The sequence below is a fragment of the Crocuta crocuta genome, unplaced genomic scaffold, assembly GCF_008692635.1.
Source record: "Crocuta crocuta isolate KB4526 unplaced genomic scaffold, BGI_CrCroc_1.0 scaffold805, whole genome shotgun sequence".
NCBI classification, from domain to species: Eukaryota; Metazoa; Chordata; class Mammalia; order Carnivora; family Hyaenidae; genus Crocuta; species Crocuta crocuta.
This window is the reverse complement of record NW_027527999.1, coordinates 434499-447768: the sequence shown is the minus strand read 5'-3', so window position 1 is coordinate 447768 and position 13270 is coordinate 434499. Positions and strand designations below refer to the sequence as shown.

The 13270-nt window shown below is 37.8% G+C and overlaps 1 protein-coding gene across 1 annotated transcript in view; it reads right to left on the bottom strand.

Moving 5' to 3' along the window:
- The window catches only part of LOC144222404 (protocadherin-7), a 220200-nt gene that overhangs the window by 205895 nt on the left and 1035 nt on the right, over positions 1–13270 (bottom strand). The window contains exon 2 of the mRNA XM_077752884.1: positions 10949–13269. Coding sequence (XP_077609010.1) covers positions 10949–13269 — 2321 coding nt within the window. The remainder of the gene's footprint in view (positions 1–10948; position 13270) is intronic.

Below are 13270 nucleotides of genomic sequence, written 5' to 3'. Positions count from 1 at the left end.
TTTACTACTTCTTGACACTCATCTTGCAATCCTATTAAGCCACGATGTTTGGCGCCATTCTTATGGTTACCAGGGCCCTGGGCCAAAATTCATGGCCACAAACATTTGTCCTTATCAGGCCTGGAATTCCTTTTCTGATATAGTCTTCTTGCTTCCCAGATGCCTAGCTGGTGTTGGAGACACTTGGTGCCTTAACAGAGTTCTGGTCTTCGAAGCTGCTCACCCTCCTTCCTCAAGGCCCTTAGCAGAAGCCTCATTTCCTCAGTCCTGTTGATCTTTGTGAGGTGCTGACCTGTTTAAAGTTATCTGCGTAAAGCCATTTACGACAGGGCATGCCAGAGACTAAACCCAACCCCTTCAGAGGTGATTTGCAATTTCAAAGAGTGCTCTTTCCAATATAAGCTCCTAAAGAGTTTGTTGGGTTGTTTTTGTTTTTGTTTTTTGAGTAGAGCTGACACACAATGTGATATTGTGATATTAGTTTAGCGCGTATAACATAGTGATTCCATTCTGAGGAGTGCTTTCAAGTTGCAAGACATTTCTAAGCAACCACCTCACTCCCCATCACTCCCAAGAGCATATTCTCTCTTCCAGATCGCTTTCCTTAGTAAACTAAGTGCATGTTTCTCTTTACAGAATGCCAAGCTCTCACCTTTAAAAAGGACTGCTCACCGCGGGCTTTCAAAATAAAAATGGAAACGCGTTCTTTATCAGTGAGCATGGGCTGGTAAAGTGAATGGGTACTATCTGCTAGAACATGTAAACTGAGGAATACGGACACTCGTGTCTATGTTTGGGCATAGAGGTACCTATTTTTTTCCACAAGGAAAGAGATAAGGATAATGCTGAGCATCAGTACAGTAAAAGGCGAAAGATTTATACGATCTGAAGAGAAACCAGAGTATTGAGCATCAGTACAGAGTAAGAATAAGTATGTCAAGAAAAATACTGAAAACCAGCATGTTTGCCTGCTTCCTCATACCTCTTCAAACTACACGAGAGCTCTACTGGGCGGCCAATGCCTCTCTTGCTTAGCTTGCCTATCTGTAGTTTAGTTTTCATCTTTCTTTAAGGGTTTGGTGTGGACACCGCCACCATGGAGATGGAAGGAGAGGACAGAAGATTATTGCTCATTTACTACTATAATGAGAGGCACACCCACACAGAGAAGGCAGGTAGCCTTTTATCATGGACTCATCCACCCAGCAGGGAAAGGAAGTAACAATTGCGACACTTAACAGTCTGCTCTAAAAGTGGACCTACCATAGCCCAGTGATTGAATATGAAGGGATCTTCAGGGTATCTAGCACCAAAGCCCAGGCCCTTTGTTTGTTGTTCAACAAATATTATGAGTGTCTCCCATGTGCTCGGCCTCTACTAAACACTGGGAAAAACCAGGATGGTTGCGACAGACTTGGAGGCAGCTCCTCTGAGTCTCACATACATATCTGACCTATGGATATTAGTTTTGTGCTGTCCTTTCTCTGAAGAGACTTGTTCTAGCCATTGTTTTAATTACACCCCAGAGCCTCCCACTGTGCATTAAAGATATAGCAAATCAATACAATCTCTATGAAATGAAGGGGAACAAAAAAAATCACACACATTCAAGAAACCTGTTTTGCGAAGTTACTGCTTGAAAATTATTCCCAGAGACACATTTCAAACTGTGGAATTACTAGTAAGGGCCTTGAGTTTTTCTAGAGATATCCTCAAAAACATAGGGTTAAAGTGACTTACTCAATTCTTAAGGTTTTTTTTTTCTTTTTAAAAGCACGTATGGGGTTGTTTACAAATCCAGTTAATTAATTAGATCTCTACTTTATGCCACAGCCTTTTTGTTTGTTTTTGCTTCAGTTTTAGTAGTATTAGTTGCAGTTTGTGACTACAAAAAGTCTGAAAACCAGGGTCGTTTTCTAAGAAGTTCTTTTGAGATGATATTACCCAGATAAGTCAGAAAATAGATTATATTCAAAAGCACAAATTTCACAAATCTCCCCAAATGCTTTCAGTACACTTGAATTCTGATCTGGTATTTCTTCAAAGATTTCATAAAGTTCTTAAGCTAGTTCCATCAGAGTCATGAATAAGTTGTTCGTTATTTCAGTTTCCTCACCTCAGATATAATAATGGTGCTTTTCCTCACAGATTGCTCTGAGGACCAAATGAGGAAACATGATTCAACTTTCTGAAACTTAAGGGGCATGATGCAAATATAATCTATCCTTTTCTGCTCTGTAATCTTTTTTTAATGTATATATATTAGTTCCATGAGGACAATCTTATTGTCCTTATTTACAGTCCTTATTATCTTATTCTGTTTTTGCATTCCAGTATCATTGCTGATATTAGATGTATTAAAAGGTATTAAACCAGGCTCCAACATTCTCCTATTCCTCTTTAGATTTTGTGATGGAGAATAAATTATAATCTGGTCATTTAAAACAAAATGTCCAAATGCTAAAATTTATAGGGTAATGGGTAGTTTGTTCTGAGTTTATCTCCCATCTATCCACAGGCATCTCCTTAAATGGTAAATTCCAGTAATCACATAGGAGACTGGCCAAGAGACCTGAGGTGGATGGCGATTGGGAGTAAGGGGGAATGGAGAAAGAGAAGTCTGTGCAAAATAGGAACCAACTGGTGACATGTTCAAAGATTAACACACACACACACACACACACACACACACACACAGTAAAAAGCTCAAAAGCTTTTTACTGTTGATAATTGTTGTTGTCATAGTATGCTGATGATCATTCTGATTCAGCTGAATAGTACACTAAAATCTTCGGAAGTGTTATTTTTTTGTTTTGATTTATTATGTTTTTCCAATAATAGCCATAGTCTCCCGCCCGAAACAAACTACAGTGGTGGTTCTGAACCCTTTTCAACTGCTTACACAATAAAACACATTTTTCCCATGGCAACCGAGAACAGAACACACACACCACCACGGTAACAAGGATTCCACACAGCAATGCTTGCTCTTGCTACATGAGTGACATACTTGGAATGGTTCTGTTTCATTTCATATCTTTCCAATTGTGGTAGAGATGCACTAAGTGGATTCATGCCTCAGTAACGTATTCCAGCCCAAGTTTTCAAAATGCCGCCTTGGAAGGCTCTTCTTTGTGAAAGTATTTATGTATATTCCCTCTATGTGGCTGTAATTAGATTATCCTCAAATTCTGGACCTTTTTTTGTCTTTAATTTGTTTTTGAATTGATATGATTTGCTACAGGAGTCACACTTTAAGTATATCTAAGGAAATTAATTTTGGTGAGGGACCATGACATTTTCAAGAAGCAGAAAGTGGTAGGGCTCTTTCACCAGCCTCTTCCGCTGGTCCTTGTGCACAAAACAAATTGAGAAGTTGAGGATAATCAGGTTTTATTCAGGAATTTCACTACAGTTTCACGAATATTTCTGAAAATGTCATTTCTGCCAAATTAAATAAACAGCTAACAGAATAAAAAACCTGAAATATATACATTAGAGATTTTCATGGGTTAGCGTACATTTACTACCACTCTACATGTTAGTATTCTCACAACATTCATCTGTTTTTATTAAAAGGCTTTTATATTGAAAATAATTCACCAAAAATATCCCAGCCTGTCATTCTTAGTCTTTCAAAACTTGGGGAACAATTAGTAGAGCAAATAATGTGGTAAGTACATTATAAAATTATGAAACTCCACACTTGAGCAGTTATTTTTAGGCATATAAACACATACAACAGAAACATAAATATATAACCATGAAGAATTAGAGGGACCACCCAGAAGGTTCCTGACTTGCCTAGAATATTACTTACACAACTAAAATTTAGCCACTCTCTCTCTCTCTCTCTCAACAATATCTAAGTCTTGCATTCTCAGAAGCAGCCTGGATTTATGTTATCTGACATCAAATAGAATAGCCTTCAGATAAATGTACCACAAAACTAGGAAGCCACAAATTCCTTCTGAATGTGACTATAGTGACTTCAGTAAATCTAATGGAAAGATTCCAAATTTTCTTAAGGAATTTAACAGCAAGAAAAATACTTAAAACTTCTATGGATAATACAGATTCTTTGGTCAATATTTCAAGATTAAGGAAGAACCAATCTATTGGCAGTAACTGCTTAATACAAAATTAGCCTCTCAAATTTATTTTATAAACCAATATTTTTTATAAATATTGCTCAAAGTCCTTGCCTATAGATGTGAGACATTATCTTTTACTCTAATACAATTACCTCACTGGCCTGGAAAAGGCTGTAATTCCATAACCCTTTAAAAATATTGATCGACTTAGGATTTTACCAAAAGTCAGTATTCAATGTATTAAAGACAAAGACTAAGTAGACTTAACTTTTCCTTGGTTCACACAAAAGCTAGAATCTTAAAATCATTGTTGAAATGTGCCTTGGGTTTTTTTTTTTTTAAGGCTTCACAATTCATTTCTGCTAACCACCTCTTTGAGAATGGAATTCTCAGTGACTCAGATGTCCACTTGTAGCACATTTCTTTATTAATACTGTTTCTTTTATAAATTTATTTATTTCAGTATTATTTTTCCTTAAATGGGGGGGAACCCGAAAATCAAATGCACAACGAGTGAAACAAGCAGTGATTGGCTGACACCCCACGGCCAAGGGCAGGCTCCAGCAGGTTTCGGAGTAGCAAGGTCATCAGAGTATGGTGCATAATGGAGCATCATATTAGAGTGGAATTCAGCCAAACACAGTAATGTATGGATGTAGACGCATCTGAAAGAAGGAAAATAAAGATTTATGCAGGTAAAAAAAAAAAAGTGCGATGAAGGATTTCCCCCCAATATCTTATACCCAATCAGAATGTTGTGGCTGAGGTTTTGGTACAGAGAATTTTTATTTACAAATTATGTGGCTGTAAATAATAAATATGCTCAGGCAGAAAAGAAAGTTAACTTGTCAGATGAATCCTACTCGGAAGGTTTAATAGGTTTTGTTGTTGTTGTTGTTGTTTGTACACAGCATTAGAGTTCAATACAAACATCACTGCATTCCTGAAAATAAACCTTTATTCTGCCTTTAAAACATTAATTCACCAGACGTGATAATTAAGATTAGTTTTAGTGGTTTCAGCTCAGTTCTTCTTGGAATGTGATTTCTCCCACAACACTAATGCTAAATAAAGCACTGTGTAATGTTCCGAAACAGAGTCCCTGCTTTAGAAAAGATTCTAAGGGCTTTTAAAATAAATAAGAGAGAAAAGTAAAGCTGACTCAAGATCTATATGAACAGCTTTTACTATTTCTATAGAGTCATGGTAAATAAATGGATGTGGAACCTTGCTATAGCCTAGAAATTGGTTATATACCACTTAAACATAAAGCTCTAAACAATTATTATATTCAGTTACCAGTATAAACTTCACCACCATCGTCTCCCAGGAAAAGAAATGACAGTAAAAGAGCTAATCGCATTGGTGGCTATGGCAAAGCAAGGGTTTTGTCACATTATATTTAGTTTTAAAAATAGTTCAAATTTTATTTTTAATTTGATAAACTCAATCATCAGCATTTTATCACTATGTAAATTTCAAATATGATACGTTGGATTGGTTAACTGCCTAACAAAGGAGGAAATGCAATTGAAAATTTTAAAAATATCACATTGCTTTAAAAACTTGCTAGAAAACTAATTTAGAGGAAAAATTAGCTTACAATTGTGTGTTAAGGTCAATATGAAGGTTGTGTTACCTGCAAAGCTGGCAAAATGCAAAGGAGCATAGAAGCCAAAAAAAGATCATCAATATAAATGAAAACAGCAAAAGATGCTCCCCATTAGAATGCATATAAAATTGTATACACAATGTATACAGAACTTGTATTAATTTCCATAAAAATTATGTTTTTTATTGAGAATATATTAATACCACCTGTTGTCAGGCTTCTGCTGAAATTAAAAATTCTGTCAATTAACCTGTTGAATATATGTTCTAAACAATGTTAAGATACTTCAATGTACATCATCAATTGCTATTTTACAGTGGGGAAAAGAGCCATTAATTTCTTTTGAAAATCTACAAAATTTGAATTATACTTTCCTGATAATTTACAGATAAAAACTAGAGCCTATAGCAGAATTATATTCTATTGTAAAAAAGTCAGTTTTCATAGCTCAATATGTAGTTATACACAGATAGGTAAATCTCAACAGATTTCTGTTGTTATTGAAATATATACAGAAGAAGGTATGTAAATTCACTTTTATTCCTGGGGTAGTATGATAAAAAAACAAAAACACTGGTCTCTGCATTCCTGACTTGTATCCACACTGTATCCTCGAAAATCTTGTGATCTCAATCAAATTACTTTCTTAGAAAGGCCTCAACTTCTTAAGTTGCATTGCATCGGTCAAGGTACCAGCAGAAAACAGAACTCACGCCCCAATGATACAGATAAAGACCTTAGTCTCTTCATATAAAATGAAGGAACTGTTTGGTTGATACTATTTAATTCTAAAATGTAATGACTCTAGTGATTTTAGATACAGACACTAAATGGTTGATGATGATATATTTTATTTCAATTTTGTATGTGCTTAAAGTTCAGATATGCTCCACATGTTAATGTATGAATATCACAATGAAATAAAAGACTAATGGCATCACAGTTGGTTTATATGAATATGCTGCATGTGTTTGTGCATTGAAAAGAAAGAGAGATACCATGTGTACACTTTCCCACATATAAGAAATGTAATCACTCAAAGACAGGAAAAGTAACAAGAAAGGATGATTTTGCTGTATTTATCCAGCTGCATGATTTACTTACAACCTATAAACTGACGCTGTGGTTTTGTGTCTAAGTTATTCATCGGCTTGGGGTAAGTTTGAGATAAGTTTCAAATTGTCATACCTGGACTTCCATAAAAATGTATATATTCAATATACATCAAAACAGTGGATGACTTTTCCCTTATTCAGAGACATCCAGAGGTCTAAGGTATTGTTGCTTTAGTCGATACCTCCTGACTAAAAACATAACCTAACTTTTATCAGTTATTAGCCTCCTGTCTATTCTAGCAGGCCAAATGTAACAGAAATTCTACCATATGCAGATTCCTTGTGCCTCTTAAAAGTGTTTTTGGTTATAGACAGACCCATCATATTATAGAAATATGCTTATCAAATTGAAACTAGAAGCTGTGCTTGACATTGCTCTGCAGATGCAAAGCTACTGTAGTAAGTATGGTGTAATATACATACACAAACAAATTGATATTTAGTTTCCTCAGTGCTGAAAACCCTAATAGACCTTGGCAAGTCATCCATTTGCTTCCAGACTGGAAGTAATTTAAAAAATAATTTCTGCCATATGTTTTATTAAGTATACAATGAATATATTGAACACAATTTGATCAATTAAAAGGAATGTTATTTAGACAACATTCAGCAGTCCCTTAGGCAAGGTAAACTATCATTGGACTTAGTATGAATTTTTCTTGAGTATTTCTGAGGCAGCTACAAATGGATTTTTCAATTAATGTTTATTCAAGCTGTATCTTCTCTACTCTTACCAAAACTAAAGTACTTGGTTTTCCATTTACTAAATACAATAAAGTTTTTACTTGCCAATGCATTATGTAATTAATAGCATGGCATGTATAAATGCAACAGGACTTCAAGATAGTTTAAAAAGTAGTCACTATTCTTTTATATTGCATATAAAACTTTTGGAATTATATTATTCTTGAAGATAATTGAAAAATATTTTAACACACACTAAAACTTTGAAGATTTAAAAATAAATAGAAAAAAGAGAATGCCTCTGCCTTTATTTTACAAATCAAAAAAGCGCAATTGTATTTCCACGTCACAAAATTTGAAAAACCACTGAAACCGGGTTTACCAAGCAAAGGAAGAATGAAATGGAGGGGTAGATGCTTAATCTCAATAATGCTGTCAATGATCCACATTCTGCTCAACTAGACACATTATTTAGTTGAGAGCAAAGGCTTTTGTTTGAACTGCAAAGGTCTGAACTATGAATACCTTGGCTACATCATCAGTTTTGCTAAGGTGTGAATTTCAGAAAAAAAAAATGTATAGCAACTCTGCAACACATATCTAGATTCTGCCAAAGAGTAACTATAGAAGCTTGATTTGAAAGTTTCTAGACCCTGTAAAACACAGCAAAAATGGGGGAGGAGCATTATTTACAAACTTTTATTTACACAAAGCTGCTTAATTTATTGCACTATAACCATCAACAGGATTTAGGAGCAACCTTTGGAAATGTCTAATTCTCATGAGGATAAGAACACTGTAAACAGGTATCACTTCCATTGTATCAGAAGTTAAGAACTATGATAAGGTAATCCAGGAAATTCATAAGTAAAATGAAGCCTTTGTGTCAGATGAAATCTCAGAGTTTTAATTAATCCCTACCATAAGGAATTAAAAGACGGCACCCCTCAGGGTTTTCCTTAGATAGATTCAGTATCAAGGGGGAACATTATAACAAAATCTTATGCTCTTTATTTTATATTACATACCATTTAATCACAGAAAATACATTTTGGAAGTTGTATAAAAATAAAAGGTAATATCTTTTGAAATAAAAATAGAAAATCATCTACTATGGTACAATAATCAGAATAAAAAAGATCTTGTTTACCATGTCAGATATCTTAACAGAATGTAACTTTGTAAATGGATCCCTTGTCCCCTGACAGCAATATTGAAGAGATGAAGAGTATCAATTACTATTACTAATTACATTAAGAGGAATGTGTTTCATCCTCCTTTATTTCATTTTAATCCAGCTATTTATTGTGGTTAAAACTTTACACATTGTTTGAATACCTAATGACATATAAGTTTTCCAGTCACTTCTGGCAAACTGCATGATTGATACCAATGGTTTTTTAGGCTTTCTATTTTGGTATATGGATTTTTTTTTTCTTTTTGCTCTGTTAAGAGCCGAGCACCATACATTAGTTTATTTATAAGCACATCACTTTGTCTTTTAAACAGGATGCCACAACAGTCTTGATATTGGCTGTCTTAAATATTCAAGAATCCAGAGCCAACCTCATTTCATGAGCCAACTAAAGCTTAAGTGACAGCATAGAACATATGAGGTGGTGGTATAAAATATCTATAAATCTGCCACTTGATATGTCCACTCCAAAGTTTAAGATGACACAATTTAGAATGCAAACGCCATTCAGCTGCAGGATAAAAAGACCTATTAGGATGATAGCAAAGAAGTAAACACTCTGCAGAAAGGGCTCTTCACACACTTCTGCACTACATGTGATCATTTTCCAAGGAAATTTATATAGATCTACATGTATTTGTGGGCATTTTATAAGTCACCTTTGTACTATTATTTTAACTATAATTGTCTGATAAAAGTACCCCAAACAAAACAAAAATGTCCTTCTAACACTAGGTAAATCAATAACAGAACAGATATAAACTCTCCACTTATCAAATTTCAGGTTAAAATTAATAAATAACTCAGTCTCACGTCCATCATGTATTTTCAAAAGTAATTTAAAGTAATGTACTTCAAACCTGTATTTTTGTGGATAGCTTTGCTTATTGGATATAAAAGCATGTTAAGTCTGTTTCTCCTTATCCAAATAGCTACAGTAAAGTACTATAAGTACTAGGAAACTAATTTTTAAGATTGTGAAAGCAATAAGGAATTAATATCTCTTTTCTATAATATATTTAATGAGTTCATCAATAACATTTTTAATGAGGCTATAAAACAACTTCTTTTGCCTTCATTCTTCTCAGACTGCACATCCCATATGCAAGGCATATTTAATAGAGAAACTATTATTCGGAATTATTTGACAGTCATAAACGGTTTTTTGAAATGAGTTCTGATGATAAGAAATATAGGATATTTTATTTGTGGGGTTGCTACAGCATTACACACAGCAGTTTCCAAAAGGTTTTACTTGCTGAGTGTCAGACCTTGGTAGGTGTAACAAGTAAACTTTGTGAGTATTACCTATCTCACACAAGCAAAACTTTCAAAAATAGATTTTCTCTTTTCTGAAGTTCATCTCAAAATATGTTTCTAAGAACTATTTCCACATTTCACTGGGAAACAACTGTATTCCATACGACCTTGAAAAGTCTCAGGTATCGGAATGCATACCAACATTTTCTTGCATGCAGTGCATCAATCATGACCATTTCTGTTGCCTGGCTTAAATAAAAAAGGGGTCATGCAACTTTACTTTTGCTTCTGTACTCTTAACACCAAACATGAAGAATGCAAATGCTAATTGCATACCCTCCCAGATGTCTAATTGTTACAGATATTGAAGTATTAAAAAGACAGTGTTGCATGACATTTGTGTATCATTAATTATTTGTAAACCAACATTTTGGTCAAAGTAGCCAATTTTTAAGTATCTCAGACTTGGCACTGTATTTGCATGAATAAGCCTCTGTTACCTGCAAAGTCATGCATAATACATAGCATAGCTAAAACTTTTATGGTGTCCAATTTGCACAGGCACCAGGAGTAACTTTAGAAATTTTCTCTCTGGGTGTAATTATCCACTTCATAGCCACAAAACAACATAATTTCAGGTTGAAGTTAACCATCCAAACAATAGATACCTTTTTATCCTGAAATCAGAGAATACAGGATGAATGAACGCTGTCAAGTACAAAGATATGTGCAAAACACTGCCTGCTTCGAATATGCTCTTTCCTAACTTAGTGAGCACTGGCTTGGTAACTTGCAAAATACAGTGGTGCACCTTGCATAGATGGCCTGTCCTCAATTAATGATACATGAATTAACATTCAATTACTGTTATTAAATCTTCAAATAATGGCTTCAAAGGAGAGAAAACAAAACTTTACAGAAGATGCTCTCTGTCTCAGAGTTATTTGCCTTTTCTGAGATATTTAAATATATTTGGAATACATCTTACCTGTTTGCTGTACTTGTTATTGGTTTGACAGCTGTATTCAGAGCAGTGATCTGATCCAATAGAAATGTTGTCTCCTGCTCCCACAAATGTGTTGGCTGGTGGTAGATCTTGTACCGCCTGGTGTTTCTTTCCTGCAGTTGGTGACTGGGGGTGAAGCTGGACAGTAGGCAATGGAGAACTAGATTTGTAATGCCTGGCCAGGTCAGGACTGCCAGGCCCACCATTAACGGATCGGTATCGGCCCATGTTTGGGCTGTCTGACAGCTTCTCGTTGACACTATCATACCTCTGTCCATTTGGTTTAGAAGCTTCTACAGTGACAATGCTGCTGTAGAGAGGCTGCTTCGATTTTTTGTTTTTCTTGTCTTTTTTAGGCTTTTTAGATTTGTCATGCTGCTGGGGTGTAAAAAAGTCTTCATGATCTTTTTTGCCAGCTTCATAGCCATTTTTATTCTTGGACCGGCAGTACCTTGCCATCACTACAATTAAGATGATTAGAATCACTGTCATAATCCCAGCAACCACCCCAATGACAATACTGAGTCTCTGTTTGCTAATTTCATAACTCGGGTCACCAGCTATGTCCTGGGTGAGTGGGGTGTGCAAACTTCTGACTATCTGTGAGTCGATCACAGTTGCATTCGAAACACTTTCATTGACAAACACATGCACCAGAGTCGTAGTGGACTGGGAAGGCTGTCCACTGTCATTCACTTGCACCACCAACCTGTGCAAGCCATAATGCTTTTGGGTCAGTTTTCCCACTAAGGAAACCACACCGCTGGTGGAATCAATTTCAAACAGCTTGAAGGGATTCCCTCCCACAATGCTGTAGTTAAGGTCTGCATTGATGCCATCATCACTGTCTGTGGCCAACACTGTAGCTACTACTGTCCTGACATTACTTGAAGGTGGCAGTAAAGTGTAGGAAATGTTTCTGGGAAGGGTAACTGTGGGAGCATTGTCATTCTCATCCATCACAAAGAGAGAGACTGTGGCTGTGGCTGATCTGGGAGGATCTCCCCCATCCACAGCCTTGACTCTGAACGTGTATGTGGTCTGATGTTCTCGGTCAAAGGACATTGTGGAATAAATGGTCCCCGTGTCATTTTCAATGGAAAAAATGTTGCTGTTTTCCTCTATGTAGAGGCTCATCTCTGCATTGCGTCCCTTGTCAGCATCCATCACCGTGACCATCCCCACAGGGCTGTTGGGCTGCAAGTTTTCTTTCACATAAAAGGTAAAGACGTCCTGCATAAACTTAGGGTCATTGTCATTCTTGTCAGCCACCTGCACAATCACTGTGGTGCTGCCCTGTAACACTGGGATGCCCTTGTCTTTGGCGTTAACTTTAAACTCATACCTGTCAGTCTGCTCGCGGTCCAGTACCGTATTGACGAGGATGTCCCCAGAATCAGGGTCGATGGCAAAGATCCCCATCACAGAGGAATCCAGCGAGTAGGCGATCTCTGCGTTTTTCCCGCTGTCGGCGTCTGTCGCCAGCACCGTGGCCACCCTCTCTCCAGGGATGTTGTTCTCGGGAAAGTAAACCTCCACTACCGACTGGCCGAAGACCGGGGGGTTGTCATTAGTGTCTCCCACCTTGACAACCAGGGAGTTGTTGCTGGAGAGGCTGGGGCTGCCCGAGTCCACCGCCACTATGACCACGTTGAACTCCCGGGTGGTCTCATAGTCCAAAGGCGCCGAGGTGTGCAGAAAGTACTTTTTCTTGTTCTGGTCGCCCTCCGTGTCGCTGGCCGGCTTGAGCTGGAAGGGCACGTCGCCCACCACGGTGCAGGTGACCACCCCGTTCTCGCCTTGGTCTCGGTCGGACACCTGCACCAGAGCAATGGGGGTGTCGACGAGAACATCCTCTGCCACGTTGGCCACCCCGTCCTTGAGAGGGATACGCCCGATCTTGCGGATCTCAATGGACGGCACGTTGTCGTTCTCGTCCTTGATGTTGAGGACCACCGTGGCCTTGTCGGTCTTGGGGGGCTGCCCGCGGTCCCGGGCCATGACCGTGAAGCGCAGCTGGTTCACCTCCTCGCGGTCGATGCGGTGCAGGACGCTCAGCCAGCCCGACGTCTCGTCGAGGCGCAGCAGCCGCCGCACCGACTCGGTGGCGGCCCCGAACACGTACTCGATCTGCCCGTTGACCCCCACGTCCAGGTCGGCGGCACGCAGCTGCAGGATGGGCGTCCCCGGGGCGCTGTTCTCCGCGAGGTCGGCTTCGTACACGCTCTTCTCGAAGCGGGGGCTGTTGTCGTTCACGTCGGTGATGAGCACCCGCAAGATGGCCTGAGACGAGCGCGGCGGGTC